Source organism: Moschus berezovskii, chromosome 18, assembly GCF_049115385.1.
Source record: "Moschus berezovskii isolate FMDL1 chromosome 18, NW_MosBer_1.0, whole genome shotgun sequence".
Taxonomy (NCBI): Eukaryota; Metazoa; Chordata; class Mammalia; order Artiodactyla; family Moschidae; genus Moschus; species Moschus berezovskii.
In genome coordinates, this window is record NC_142477.1 from 77,371,692 (window position 1) to 77,387,486 (window position 15,795).

The window sequence follows — 15,795 nt, forward strand, 5'->3', positions numbered from 1 at the left end:
GGAATCCTGGAAATATTTCCTTGATCATTTAGTGACACAAGGAAGATCAGAACAGAAGGCCCAATTTGGCTGACAATAAGAGCTCCCCGATCACACCGAAGTAACTGTTTTGTTGGTAAATTGTGATAAGCCCAGATATTAGTAAACTGTTGGGAAGCTAAGCCTCTGCACCACTAGCTGGAGATGAACAGTCAGTTATAATGCTATATCATGAACACAAAGAGCCTTCGTTGGAGTTACATATGACAGTTCAATGAAGAAGCATCTGTTTGGACTGGAATTGTTAGTTTTATCCTTTCAGCCCGAGAAGGGTGGTGGTTTGGAGGCAAACGAAACCCCACGACTGGAAGGAAGTTCTCTGCTCCTCGAAGGGATGACTGAGTGACTGGAATATTTCAACTCATGACTTGCTTCCCTGAATCCAGAGGTTTCTATCTTGACTGGCTCCTTTCCACATTTCCCATTGATAATTCAACCTCCCCTCACCACCCAGCAACCCTCCACTGGGCTCCTTTAGATTGACTCCAACATGGAAAACTCTTTCTCTCTTGGCAATGAGTGGACACAACCCTCTAGCATCCAGCTTCTAGCTTTGCCCTAGAACAGACTGATACAATAGGCATCAGCCACATGCGGCCATCAGGCACTTACGGGATGACTGGCTCAAATTTAGGTGGATTTAAAATACACACAGATTCCAATGACTTGGTATGAAAAATGAATGTAAAGTATCTCACTAATTTATTTTCATATTGAAATGATTATGTCTTGGATATGTTAGGTTAAGTGAAATATTTATTAATATTCATCTCAACTGATTGCTTTTGATGCAGCTAAGAAATATTTTTTTAAGTTTTTTTTAATGTGAACCATTTTTAAAGTCTTTGTTGAGTTTATTACAATGTTGTTTCTCTTTTATGTTTTGGTTTTTGTGGCCTTGAGGCAGATGGGATCTTAGTTCCCTGACCAGGGATAAAACCTGCACCCCTACCCTGGAAGGCAATGTTTTACCCACTGGATCACCAGAAAAGTCCCTGAAAAAGTGTAATTGCACTAGTGGCTCATATGATACTTGGATAGGACAGAACTGCTCTAGAGTTAGCAGGTCTTCTCTGAAGGGGCAGGCTTCTCTGGTGGCTCAGACAGTAAAAAATTTGCCTTCAATGCAGGAGACCTGAGTTTGATCCCTCGGTCGGAAAGATCCCCTGGAGAAGGGAATGGCAACTACTCCAGAATTCTTGCCTGAAGAATTCCATGGACAGAGGACTACAGTCCATGGGGTCACAAAGAGTCGGACACAGCTGAGCTAATACTTTCACTTTCACTTTCTTTGGAAGGATACTGGCCTCCGCACCCTTCAGTCCTTGGAGTGTTCTATTGGCAACCACAGAGAATAATTTGGTTTTGACTTGGGGGAAATTAATTTAAATGGGCCCTGCATCCCCCCAGCCTACCTCCTTACTGTTATGATTGTCCATAACAATCTTTTGCTTTACTCATTTTCTTTAACCTGGGAAACCTGAATTCATTAGTCTGTGGTCTCTAGAACATCAGCCCAGAGAGACAAAGGGTGTCTCTACTACTCAGAGCAAACCAAGAACCCCAGTTTCATTTGCAGGCTTTTGTAACAGCTTATAGCCCTCAGCCCCTCAGGGTCCTTGAGTTCCGCTGTGCTCAAACACCAGGCCTGCATCAGCCATCGTGGCTCTAGATCTGCCTCTCAGCCTGGCAGTGCCCTTCTGCTTACTCCCTGCCCTCCAGTGACTTCTCTCTTAGATTGTAGCTCTATTAGAAATCTTTGAGAAATTCCTCATCTGTGAGGCTCCACCAGGAATGTCCCCATTTCACTCAGGCAGAGCCTCACCTGAGGGTTTGGGAGGGACAAAGTATTTGTTTTGCCTCTGCCAGATCTCTGGGATCCCGGGGAGAGGTGGAGTCACCCAGGGACTCTTAGTTCTTTCTGGGTCAGCCTCCAAACTGGGTCCTTGAGTGGATTTCTAAAATATAGGTTAGACGTTGTCACTCTGCCTGCCACAGCCTCCTCCTGTGAGGAGACCCTCTCCCTCCAATAGGTATCTGTCTATTACCTATCCGTTTACCTACCCATCCATCCACCCCTCCCTCCTTTCATCTGCATACCTTCCTATCCATCTGTCTATCTACCATCTGTCTACCTATCTACCCACCTACCTACCCATCCTTCCATCCATCCAACCACCTACCCATCCACCCATCTGTCTATTGATCAATCTAGCCACCTGCCTACCCATCTGCCTACCTATCCCATGATCATTTTGCCCAACACCAGCAAACCTACACCTGAGACACCAAACTCCTTTGCATCTTGGACCCAAGATTTTCCCTAAGCAGACTAGATATGTAAAGAAGTAGGATACTATATTTGTCAACTTCACACTGATAAAATAAAGATAGTAATTTGCATTTATATCCTGCTTAGAATATAGAAAGCACCTGCTTGTCCATTATCTATGATGCTTATCCTAATTTCAAAGAAGTACAAATTGAGGCTTAAAGGATTGAATTAATACTCTGAAAGACACACAGCTAGAATATGAACTTGGCACCTAATCAGATACACTAATTATCCTACCCATGTTCACAAACTTGTTCAGAGTGTCCAGAAATTATCCTCAAGGCTTCTAATTCAGTAGGTCTGGGATGGGTCCCAGGAATCAGTCTTAAATTTTTTTTTATTATGGAAAGTTTCACCCTTGTGTAAAAGTCAAGCATGGATTATAAACAAACCCCCATAATACCCATCACTGAGCTCTAATATGTATTAACTCATGGCCAATCTTGTTTCATCAATATCTCTATCCAGTTCTTCCTCTCCTATATTGTTTTGAAGTAAAACTCATTTCATCCTTAATTATTTCAATATGTATCTCTCAAAGATAAAGACATAAGTGAAAGAAAAAATAATAACACATACAAAACATTGAAAACATAACATAATACCATTATCATATCTACATTATTTTTAAAAACAGGGATCTATATATCTTTTTCAAAGCATCATCAGTGAATTATGATCAGGTAGGCAGTTAGCCCCACTGTGGGAACAGCTGCCCTGTTAATAACATTTTCAAACTATCCTGATTTTTATCCAACTGTCCACTTTAAAAGACAAATCCAAAGTACTTAATTAAACAAATCTTTATCTCTGCAAGTCCCAGTAATTCAGATTGGCATCTTTCCCTTTTTTCCCCCCTAAAACCTAAAAAACTTTGAACTTTGAGGAAAACAAAACTGTGAATTATTTTCCTTGGTGGTTAGGAACAATCTTATAGTGTGAATTTAGAGACAGGCTTTCTTCTTGTTGAAAAGGAAAAAAAGAAAACAGTGAAATTGCAGCTCTTATGTTTTGAAGTGTCTCGGTTTTTATATTCCTGTATATGAAGCAGTCTGTTTGTGTCTGTGATCAATAAGATGCACGCTCCAGGAGAACAGAAACCTGGGTCTGTTCACTTCAGTGTCTCAGCAGTGCAGCGCACAGTAGGTGCTCAACTCACTTTCTGTTGAGTGGAGTAAAAATCTGAGCAGTCGTTTAATCCCCACCAATCTTAAGTATCTGAATGCTACGACTAGAACTTTTCTAATGAGCTTGTCCAGAGAAGGCAGAAAGAAAGGATCTCTTATTGAAGTGCTTCATACTGTAACTTTTTAACATCAAGGGAGCAGGCAATGTCAACCCTGCTGCAGTGAAATATTAGAAACCCTGCTGAAGCCGTGGAAATCATTGTTGTTGGGGAGGCGGAGATTGTCCACCATTGATACTATGAGTCTCTGGATCTCTGAGATAGGTGGCATTTCCTTCAGGAAATGATTCAGGTATTCTTCTGTAATCTCCCTCAAAGGATGCTATTGGCCAGACACTCAGCTGGACGTATCAGGGCTTCGTCTGTTCAGTTGAGTTCAGTTGCTCAGTCGTGTCCAGCTCTTTGCAACCCCAGGGACTGCAGCATGCCAGGCCTCCCTGTCCATCACCAGCTCCCGGAATTTACTCAAACTCATGTCCATTGAGTCAGTGATGCCATCCAACCATCTCATCCTCTGCCGTCCCCTTCTCCTCCTGCCTTCAGTCTTTCCCAGCATCAGGGTCTTTTCAAATGAGTTCAGTTCTTCGCATCAGGTGGCCAAAGTATTGCAGTTTCAGCATCGATCCTTCCAGTGAATATTCAGGACTGATATCCTTTAGGATGCACTGGTTGGATCTCCTTGAAGCCCAAGGTACTCTCAAGAGTCTTCTCCAACACCACACTTAAAAAGCATCAATTCTTCGGTGCTCAGCCTTCTTCACAGTCCAACTCTCACATCCATACATGACCACTGGAAAAACCGTAACTTTTACTAGAGGGACCTTTTTTGGCAAAGTAGTGTCTCTGCTTTTTAATATGCTGTCCAGGTTGGTCATAACTTTTCTTCCAAGGGGCAAGTGTCTTTTAATTTCATGGCAGCAGTCACCATCTGCAGTGATTTTGGAGCCCCCCAAAATAACATCTGTCACTGTTTCCACTGTTTCTCCCTCTTAGCTGGGACTCATGTTTGGGGCTCATTTGGTTTTGACAGTGACCCAACTGCAACCATATCATCTTGCTTATTAAGATAAATTGCCTGCACAAGAGATTTACCTTTTAAGATAAAGGCCCCCTGAAGACCACATTGTTAAAATCCCCAGGGAATAATTTTTCCTGCATATTTGTCCTTCTTGCTGTATAAATTAAGGTAAGCAAAGCAGAATCTCTCTCTTTGGTTCCTAGAACAGAGTGATGCATCACATTTACCATATTTTAGGAGTTGGGGGTAGGGAGCAAGGTTCAGCTTTGTACAGGATGGTAACATTGAGAGTCCAAGAAATTTTCGATTGATGGATTATCCATCACAAATGAAATGAGTCTGAGTTGATACCTTCTATACCAATGGACTAGTTCTTTCTGCTAGGCAGTGTGAATGACTAGGAAAGTAATTTTAGTACAGACTTTGGTCAAAGAGAATCAGAATGGCAGTCCACTGTCCTGATCCCCAGTCCAATGAAGGTTCTAAATATAAATGCTTTTAGATCATACCCTCTTTTAGTTTGGCTAATCAAGAGTTGATGGATATATATATATATGTAAGTATATATATAAATATAAATAAATATATATATATATATATATATTTTAAGTTACTAAAAAGGCCCTTGATTGGTCTCAGTGCAAAGGGTTTGGGGAAATAGACAAAGAAGGTGCCAGATTGGGTTGCTGCAGTTTTGTTTTTTTTTCCTCAATTAGCTTCCCCTCATGGCCTCTTGACCCTTGATGCTGGATATGTCATCTTTCAGGGGTGATTTTTTTTAATCTTCTGAGAACTTCCTGATTTAGAAAAACTAACCTTGATGCCTTCATATGCAGCACCTTGGTTTGAATCCCCTGGGTTCCCTTTACCAACATCAGCTCCCATCTCCTGCTTCTTTGGACTTTGCTGCTAAACCTCATGGCTGGGAACTTCTTCAGCAATCTGTCCTTGAGCTGCTGGAGTCCCTTCATCCAGACTTACAGAGAGCAGGCAAACCAGGGAATTCACATTTCTCCTGGGTGGTCAAACAAGGACTGTCTAATGCTGGGCTATGAAGACCCAGCACCCTTGGTTAGAGGCTGGAGCTCCCAGGGCATTGGGCCAAAACCAGCACTTTATCTGACTGTCCTTTATTTCCTTCACCATCCAATTTTCTCCATCTCTTACTTGTCTCTCCCAGGAGTACTTTGTAAATCCATCACTTGAGCAAGCATCTGCTTCTGAAAGAGCCCCCCTAAGACACTCCTTTCCTCCTGAATCACACGCTCCTGTTTTATCCAAAAGAATCTAGAGTCAGATATGGATACTGCCATCTAGATGATAGACAAGAGGAAGCTTTTAAATTATTTGTTCATTTATGTTTATCCTCGGCTGTGCTGAGCTTTCGTTGCTAAAAGTGCGCTTTCTCTCGCTGTGGTGATGATCCAGGGCCACTCTCTAGTTCAGTGCGCGGCTTCCCTTGCTGCAGACCACAGGCTCGGGGCCCACAGGCTTCCGTGGTTGCAGTGCTCAGGGTTATTTGCCTTGCAGCATGTGGGATCTTCATGGACTGGGGATCAAACCTGTGTCCCCTGCCTTGGCAGGCAGATTCTTAACCACTGGATCACCAGGAAAGCCTGAGAGGAAGTTTGATCTCCCTCAGATTTTATGAAAAGAATAGTAACAGTGTTTACATGTTCTATTCTTTGCAGAGTTGTAGGCCTATGTCCTGAGGTTGGTGAAAAAGGACATTTTCAGCACTGTAAATCCAGGACAAAATGGGGGAAGGTTCCAGAAATAAATGCAATCTTTCACTGAATGCCTCCAGGGTTCCAGGCACTGTGCAAAGTATACACATACCAACTCATTTCATCCTCAGTGTTAATCTGCAGATCAGTAAGGGGAAACTGAGGCATGGAGCATTTCAGTAGTTTTTGTGATCATACAGCTAATAAGCGGCTCTATCACTTCAGACACAAGGATTTCCCAAGGTTGGGGAGCTTCCAAACCCTGTCCTGAAACTTGGGAGTAATTGGAGATGGACCTCCAGGAGCGAATCCCCCTCACCCCCATAAACTGCCATTTAACACAGTAGCTTGAAAGTGATCAGGACAAACACTTTGTCCCCACCGGAGCAGAGAGGAGAGCATTTTCCTGCGTCTTGCCTTGCCTGGTAAACATGGGGAGGCAGGGGTGGGCTGAAGGTGGGGGCTGTCATTCACTGCTGCTCTGAGAACAAAGCATGCCTGACATTGCAGGGAGAGCCCCGGGAAGCATTTCAAAAGCTCCACTGAAACTAGACAACCTTTCAATCCATTTATCAAAGTGTCTGCATTTCCCGTTTCAAGGTAGATGAAACAATAATAAATTTGCGAAGAAAGTTAATCTGTGTCCAAAGCATTTTAGTAAATTAAAAAGGCGCGGGGTGGGGGGAGGAGTGCTGGCTGGAAGGGGGATCTATTGGTTCTTGCCAACTCCTGTTTGACTTACTGTCTCCTTAATAAGTCCTCTTTGGTTTGGTGTTTGGGGATGGAATAATCAGTTGGTTAATCATTTTCCGGAAGCAGGAAAATGCACTTTAGCTAATGCATTTCTTCTTTCTGAGTTCTAATTATTTAAAAAGGCATTCCAATCTATAGCCCCACTTCCCAACCAAGAAAGCCTTTCCTACCAGTCATCTTCTTTTATTTCCCCAGAAAACCCCAACTCAATTCTCTCTCACCCTAGTCCAACCTCATTCCTTTCCTCTAGGGTTGTTTCCCTGGCCACTTTAGAGCATCTCCCCAGGAAGAGGGAAGCACTAACCCCCGACAAGCAACTGGCCAGAACTACGGCTCTGGGCACCCTGGATAGACTTTGTTATTTTTATCTAAGTGTCAGGCGAAAATGGTGGCTCTTGTCTCTCTCAAAGATAGTACTTAACAATAGCTCCATGCTCTGGCATCATGCTGAGATAAACACACTATTAGGAACCCTCACAAAGGCCCCAAGATAATTGTGAAGGGACAGTTACCGAAAATGAAGCACCCAGCCCTGAATCCTCCTCCACACCCCATCAGTAACACCATTAAAGCTGTCAGTTTGTCAGCCCACTAGAGGTATTTATGAAATCAATATACAGTCCTGCAGATAAATGGCAGTGGTACTGTTAGCCAGAGAAAAGAGGCTCCATGGAAAATAAAATTAATAAAATTTACAAGCAGATTGTCATGGGGAACAGACAAATTCCCTACCATCTACTGTTTTGCTCAAATTGCAGCAAGAGGAAGGCGTGGCAAGGAGGTGGCAAGAGCAGTGCTTTAAATGGGGCTTCTGAAAGTCAGAGCAAGACTGGGTGTGTTTACAGCAAGAGAATAGTGAGTGGAAACCCACGAGGCCGTCCCATCCCAATGCAGGACTTTGTCTGTGTGACCACTTTCGTGGGAGATTGCCCGGCACCTTCACCAGATTTTTCTGCTTAAATAAGACTGTCCTCTCTTCCTCCCACTGTACTGCAAACCAGAATACTCATATAATTGCTATTGGTTCAGTATACCGGGGTACCTTAAACGCAAAGGGTGAAGGCATTATTGGACTATCTACCACTTCATCTGGCTTTCAAGTGTGCTGATCATTCTAAACCTCTCTTCTGTTTCCTCCACCTGCCCCTGATTTTGATCATTAGCTCTTTGCCAAAAATGTGGCCTGAGCGGTTTCCCAGAGCGGCCAAAGCCAACAGCCAAGCCTGAGAGAGAAGCGGGCAGGGGCTCACTGTCCTGGAGACCAGCCTTCACTTGGCAGAAAAGACTGGGTCCTTTGTGGCTGCCGGAGCCTCGGGTTCAGCCCAGATGCCTGGTGGAAATTGCCTGAGTCGGATGACAGGACCTGGGCCCCCTTCTCTTGAAGGCTGATGGAGAGCAGGGGAGTGGCCTTGGTGACACTGCCTGACCTCTGCTGTTGTCATGGACTTTGTTCAGCGCCCAGACTGCAGGCTGGAGCCCTGCTCATTGAATCAAGCCCAGCCTGGGGAGCCTGCAGCGGGGCACACTCTGCATCTGAATTTACTTACATCAGTTGCAGGCAGAGGAAACTGGATTCGAGACTGGGAGCACCCTGTTACTCAGCCCCAAGACTTCCCTCTGTATTTGTCTTTGCACCTGACCCCAACACCAGAGCTGGCCTCGGGGCCTAATAGTGGCCCCCACCTCCATGGGTCTTGAGTTTGGCCCACTGCTCAGAGTATGGCCACTCAGCTCAGCAGAGGAGAGCAGAGAAATGGACACCTCTCTTCTGCTTCCTAGGTTTCCTCTTGCTTCCTGGCAAAATGGTTAATTTAGAGGGCCCAGGTTTTAGTGGAGGATGGTGGTCTGACTTCTCTTTCCAAATATATTTGGAATCATCTCTAGGTTTGGATTAGATGCCCTTGGAAAATCAGCATTGGAATGTCCATCTGCCTCTAGGACAGCATGGCAATTTAAGACATTTTCCCTGTGACCCAGTACGTCTCCTCATACGACTTTATACCAAAGAGGTAGCCAAACAAGCGTCCTCAAAATGTATGGGCACTGGGTAAATTCATCCCAGGGTTGCCTTAAATGGCAAATAAATAAATACCTGATAGCATAGGATCATAGCCGTCTAAAGAATCGGGTGATGTATGGCCATTAAAAGTGTTGGCACCGGCATACTGTCAGCGACAGAAGCAGATGTTCTCAATGTAGCGGGGAGAAAGGGCTATAGCAGACTATATGCTATGAGACCATACTGGTGAGATACATGTATATTATTCCTAATAGGTAACAGTGGTTGTGTCTGGGTAGGACATTTTTTACCTTAATATCTGAAAGTTATTGTGTTCTTTTCAAAATAAGGAAGATACATATTTGTATATATAGATGTGATCGATACACAAATATACGCTTGATTACTCACTAAGACCCCAAGCAAGCTTGGGGTATGAATGAAAACAGGTGCATATATTTGGTCCAGCAAAAAAGAAAACTGGAAGGCCGTGAGAACCAAAACAAATGCATGGGTCTCAGGAAAGGAAATTGAGGCTTTGGGGATCTTAAAGAGGACGCTGATACAGACTTGTTTCTGAGCAGCTTTGAGACCCGAACTTTGTCCCTTTCTCCTTCCTGCTCAAAACAGCATGTTACACTGCTAAATACTATACAAAGTACAGTAGAACCCCTATTTTGGGTGGGTTTGTGGAAATGCAATTTGAATCTATCATACCTATCCCTAAGACAATCCAGGAGCGCCCCCCACCCCAAGTCTCTCCAGAGCTCCAGAAAAGCAGAGATGGTATCTCCCCCCCACATCAGAAAATCCGGATGGCCAGGCTCCATTCCCATCTCAGATGACAAAGGCAGAGTCCCTGAGAAGATGGGAGAGGGAGAGGTGTCGACCCTGCCCTGGGGGAGGGACGTCATGGGGGAGGGGAGGAAGGGGTCTTCTCTGGGAGGTGGCAAAACAGAATTGGGTGCAGTGTGCAACAAATAACCCACGCTTGGCTCATGGCCTGGAGGTGCGAGACCACCCACAGAGTCTGCTCTGGAGGCAGCCGGCCGCCTGCGAACGTTTCAGCAAGGCCATCACCCGAAGAACAATGTGAGGGCTGCTACCAGCCTGGGGCCTGAGACTAAACAGTCCCCCAAACACTCCTGACCGCAGACGCAGCCACCAGGGCGGTTTTGTTATCATAATGAGATGCAGATAAAGCCTGGCTGGGTCCTTAACGCCTGTGCCTCTTCTCTTCTTGTTTAGAGATCTGAGCGAAAACCAGATCCTGGGAATCCCGAGGAAGGCGTTCCGCGGCATCGCTGACGTGAAGAACCTGTAAGTAATGTTTCTGTTGCTTTGCTGCAGACGGGCTCTCTGGGCAAAGGTGGGGTGAGCGACACGGGACAGGCAGGCAGCATCCTGCGCCTGGAGCTGCCTCCCGCCAGCTGCCTTTGGGACAGATTGAGGGGTGTGCTGAAGTGGTTTCCAGAATGTCGAGGCAGCTCTTCTTTGATCATTCGTCCCCAAGCATCAGTATAGAGTCCCAGACCCCAGTCACACTCCTCTTCCACAGCAGCCCTGTGGCCTGAGGCTTGATTCAGCTTCTCCCAAGCTCATTACCTTCTATAAAACGGGGGTGATAGCCTGGTGGGGTGTTGGTGCAAATGAGAAAATGTGTTTCATGCTGAGTGCCTCAACATAGTAAGTGGTCAGCAAATGGGAGCCTTGATGATGCTGAAGATCGTGATGGTGAGGATCTCACTGTTATTAAATAGGATCTTATGAGGGAGCATCAGGCCTTGCGTGCCAGGATCCTGGGGCAACATAGCCAGACCTACTGCACTAGGTGCTTGAGGCTTTTCTTCATTTTTGTTTTGAAATAAGTATTGATTCATAGGAAGTTTCAAAAGCAGTAGACCGGTCTGTGTGCCCGTTCTGCACGCCTGTGCGTCTGCGTGCACGCATGCGCACGGGCAGGTCCATGTCATTTTATCTCGTGTGGATCCCCTTCCCCGTTACTGCAGCTGATGCAGAACTGTTCCATCACCCTGCTTTGAACTTGCCAAGTGACTTTTGTCGCTTCTTGCCTGGCCCCCACTGTTTGCCACTAATCATGACTCCTGGGCCCTTCCCTTCGCCAGGAGGGTGCCTTTGGAATTTTCTGCCTACCCTCCTGAGCCCATGGGTCCAGAACCTGGGTTTGGAGAGCGGCACAGAGGAGGCATTTCTGCCCACTGGCCTCCTCCTGCGCAGGCTTGTCTCCAACCTGAAAAGTCTTGAAGGAGATTTTTTTAAAAATAAGCTACTATAGCTCTGACTTTTCCCTATAAGGACTGCAGGGACTTGGGTGTGCCAGAAAGTGGATGACGGCTTCCCAGTACAGGCTGTCTGCCTCCCCTTTGCTGAGAACTGAGCAGAAAGCTTTAGGTGTTTACCATGCAAAGCACACCCAAGGGCACAGGCATCTGGGGTGAAGGGGACAAGGGCCAGAGAGGACTTTGCAAGGAGCTCCGGACAGGAGGCTGCCCACCGCTGCAGCTGCCCAGCGGCAGGGAAGGGCTGGGAAGCGCAGACAAGACCTGTGCAGACTGTGACTCAAGATCGAGCACGAAAGAGGTGGTGTTGAGCAGCATCCCAGAAAAACAGGAAAGGATCAGATCCCTGAACTTCCCAGGTCAGTGAGAAAACTGAGGACCAGAGAAGAACAGTGACTAACTTAAAGTCAACCGTCCTCCTGATTGTTGAGCCCTCAATTAACATCTTACATACAGAAAGGGATATGTCTATCCTGTTTCATGGCTGTACTTTTAAATGAGCCAGTTAATAAAAAGTAAATCATGGTGATGGGTAAGCAGGACTGTGTAATTACTAACTGAATCTCAGGAAAGTGATGCATCCTTAGAGTCATCCTCAATAGTTTGCTTGGGTTTGAGGGTTTATTGTTGTTTTTTTCCTGTACTGTCTCTAATTTCACAAAGGCCTCAGGAGCAGAAGGTGTTAAGAGTCTGCAAACTCAAGAGCTATGGACAGGGCCTCCTTCTCCACCTGGATGTGTCCTGAACAGAAGGGTCTAGGGGAACAGGGAGGCAAATAAACTCACTGCTTAAAGGATGAATTAACCAACAAAGCACAAGAGGTTGGTTACTTAATGCTTCTGATCAGTCAGCATGCTTTTGGGGACCAGGACCTCTAAGGCCCAGAAGCATGAGTCATGGTCTCAGGTGACTTATGGTGTAACTGGGGACAAGAAGTGTGCATCCGAGAGAAAGTCAGGAGTTTTAAGAACCCACAGGAAAATGAGCTGCCCAGTGGCCATGCGTTATGAAGGACTGTCAGAGCTCGAAGAACAACACTAGCTTTAGGCAGTGTCACCTAAAGGATAGAACCGTGACTCTGGTTATCTGCTAGACATGTGCCTGATACCCAGCTGTTCCCCGTACTGACTCTGTGACCCCAGGGTACAGCACTTGACACTCTGAGCCTAGATTTCTGCTCTGTGAGTGGAGGAGGAGAACTGTACTTCACCTCCAGGGCTTTTGTGAAGGTGAGTGGAAGAACGCGTTTGAATAATGCAGTACGATGCTTGGCACTCGGAAGGTGCTTAGAAAGTTGTAGCTGATGTTACTGCTGTCTTCCGTCGTTCTTGTCATTGTGAAGATTTTCACTGAGCCCAGGCAGAGTGATGACGAAATTCATAGAGTGAACAGGCAGATGGTGTGTGCAGAGTGGGGAGGCGAGCCTATACAAGTTGGGTGTCAGGAGACACAAGCTGAGCCATCTCATGAGAGTGGGGGATCGTGAGCCAGAGTCACAGGTGATCAGGTCAGAAAGAGCGGAGTGGAGTGGTTATAATTGTGAGGACTTGTGCTGAGCCTGGAATCCTGATTGGAGCGCACAGAGTGAACGGGCGAATATTGTGTGCAGAGCAGGGAGGTTATGCGCCGGAATAATAGGTGAGCAGGTCAGAAAGAGAGGCGGGGGCCAGGTGGTGGCAAGCCTTGCCTGCCAGGAGCACGCACTTTAGCTAGGTACTGAGAAGGTGGATAGCTTCCGACCTGAAAGGGTCATGATAGGAACATTCACTCTTCTCCTCACCTGGAGAAGGTGGAGGAAGGAGAGAGGATGTGGAGATGAGGCTGTGGTCCAACATGGGGGTCAGGGCTCGCAGGCAGGAGGGAAGGAGGAGTCCCACAGCAAGATGCCAGCGAGAACCAAGGCAGCAGAGCTGGCAGGCGGTGAGTTAGCAGAGACTGAGAACAAGAGGAGGAAGAGGACCTCTGCATATCCAGATGACACAGAGAATGATGGCGAGCTCTCACAACCATTCATCCTTGCAGCCTCAGATGTTTTCTGAGCTCCTGGTAACTGGCAGTTCTAGGGGAAAACGCAGAAAGTGAGATATGTACCTGTGAGCTCTGCCTTCTTGGAGCTCCCATTCCACAGAGATTGAAAGATCAGGAGGAAGATCGAGGCCGGAAGATGCTGAGTTGAGTGTAAATTAGAGTCAAGTCTTCCACAGTGTGGACGGAGCATCTTTTGTGCATTAAGAAATTGGTGAACTTGACCTCCCACCCTGTTCCTGCTGGTTCTCTGACTTTGGTCTGTGTTCACAGCTGCATCTCTTGTTTAACTCAGAAGGTGTAAAACTCAATCATCTTCTAGCCTTAAGAGAAAATGAAATGTAGGCAATTAGAGGCATGGGGCTTCCCAGGTGGCACAGTGGTTAAGAATCTGCCTGCTAGTGCAGGAGACACAGCTTCGACACAGATCCCTGAGTCGGGAGGATCCCCTGGAGAAATAGCAACCCACTCCAGTATTCTTGCCTGGGAAATCCCATAGACAGAGAAGCCTGGCAGGCTACAGTCCATGGGCTCACAAAGAACTGGACATGACTGAACACTCACGCATGCAGGCATGCAATTGAAGATATAGGACCCAAGCTGTGGAGCAAGGTCAAGAAGGAAGCATCTGAATAGAGGTTGAGGGCTGTAGTTGTACATTTAAATATGTGCCACTGCATGTGAAATAGGAGACAGTTTGTAAAAATTGTTAGTATAAAACCTGTTAAGGGAACACCCTACTCCAACCACACCTCAATCACCCAGTTGAAGATTGTCTCTCTTGTGAGTGATGAAGAGCGAATTTTAAACCTCGGGAACGTATATCCCTGCCATTGATCTGAAAACCACCTGCCTGGGAACGTAACAGTCTTCTACTATCACTTAAGCAAACTAGGAGATGATACGTTATTGCATTGTCAGGCTGTCGATTCATGGTACTATTAAGAGGAGAAACTCAAGGGTTGGCTATTTGTGGCTGATGATTTTGTGGTCTTAACGTGGATTTTCTTCGCTTGTCCTGACATTCCCTTTCAAGAAGGAAGAGACTGTGTTACCCCCATTTTCCAGATGACAAAACTGAGTTTCAATTAGTGTGTTGCGTGTAATTTAGTAAAAGTCAGCAGACCCCGTTGGGCCTAGGCCTCTGCACTTAGTACTCAGCCACCCATCTTCTGGACTCAGTCCATGGACATTTCTATCTAGCCAGCTTGCTCCCCACTCAGCCCCACCAGCAGAAGGAAGAAGGAAAGTAACCCATGGGGCTGCTGGCAAGCAGAGGCCTAATTCACTGTCAGAGCTGAAAGGACCGTGGGGGTGTTTGAACCTGGTGGGGATGAGAAGGCACCAGTGTCATGCTGGCGCTGGGGGGTTAGTGCCCTGCCCCCACCCAAGCAGCAGAAGGAAGCCCTGAGTTAGTGCCCTGCCCCCACCCAAGCAGCAGAAGGAAGCCCCGATTTAGTGCCCTGCCCCCACCCAAGCAGCAGAAGGAAGCCCCATTGCTTCCTGCTTCTCTGGGGAAAAGAAAGAATGTGATTAGCTGGGGATATGGCTCTATGCAATTACTCAAAGCTGGTTTTATGGGCTGATCCTGCTACAGTGCCTGCTTGGGAGAGGAGAGGTGCTCTATTTAAAGAAAGACAATGGTTCTTATTGGTTGTCTATTTCATACATAGTATCAACAGTGTATGTATGTCAGTGCCAGCTTCCCAGTCCCCCGGCCTCCCCGTCCCCCTTGGCATCCATAGGTCTGTTCTCTCTGTCTGTGTCTCTATTTCTGCTTTGTACATGAGATCATCAAGGGCTTCCCTGGTGGCTTAGACAGTAAAGAATCCGCCTGCAATGGGAGAGACCTGGGTTCTATCCCTGGGATGGAAAAATCCCCTGGAGAAGGGAACAGCTACCCACTCCAGTATTCTGGTCTGGAGAATTCCATGGACAGAGGAACCTGGCAGGCTCCAGTCCGTGGAGTTGCAAACAATCAGACATGACAGAGCAACTGACACTTTCACTTTGATACCAAGATAACTAATGAGAACCTGCTGCATGGCATGGGGAGCGCTACTTGGTGCTCTGATGACTTAACTGCGGAGGAACTTGAGATAAGAGGGGATATGTGTATATGCATAGCTGATTCGCCTTGCTGTACAGTAGAAACTAACACAATACCTCTATAAAACAACCGTGTGCATGTGTGCTCAGTCACTTCAAAAACTCCAATAAAAATTTTTAAAAAATAACAATAAAATTTTAAAAGTAGAATCTTCATCTTTAACACACAAAAAAATAAATAAAGAGAGACAATACGGCAAAAGAGGCATTCAGGCATACTGACCTGTATGATCAATATTTGACATGCCGGTGTTCCCTGCCTTCAATATGCAAATACCATTCTAGGGATCAGTGACGACCCAGA

The 15,795-nt window shown here is 46.2% G+C and overlaps 1 protein-coding gene across 1 annotated transcript in view; it reads left to right on the forward strand.

The window, feature by feature from the left end:
• Positions 1-15,795, forward strand: part of SLIT3 (slit guidance ligand 3) — a 725,929-nt gene that overhangs the window by 469,076 nt on the left and 241,058 nt on the right. The window contains exon 5 of the mRNA XM_055421786.2: positions 10,306-10,377. Coding sequence (XP_055277761.2) covers positions 10,306-10,377 — 72 coding nt within the window. The remainder of the gene's footprint in view (positions 1-10,305; positions 10,378-15,795) is intronic.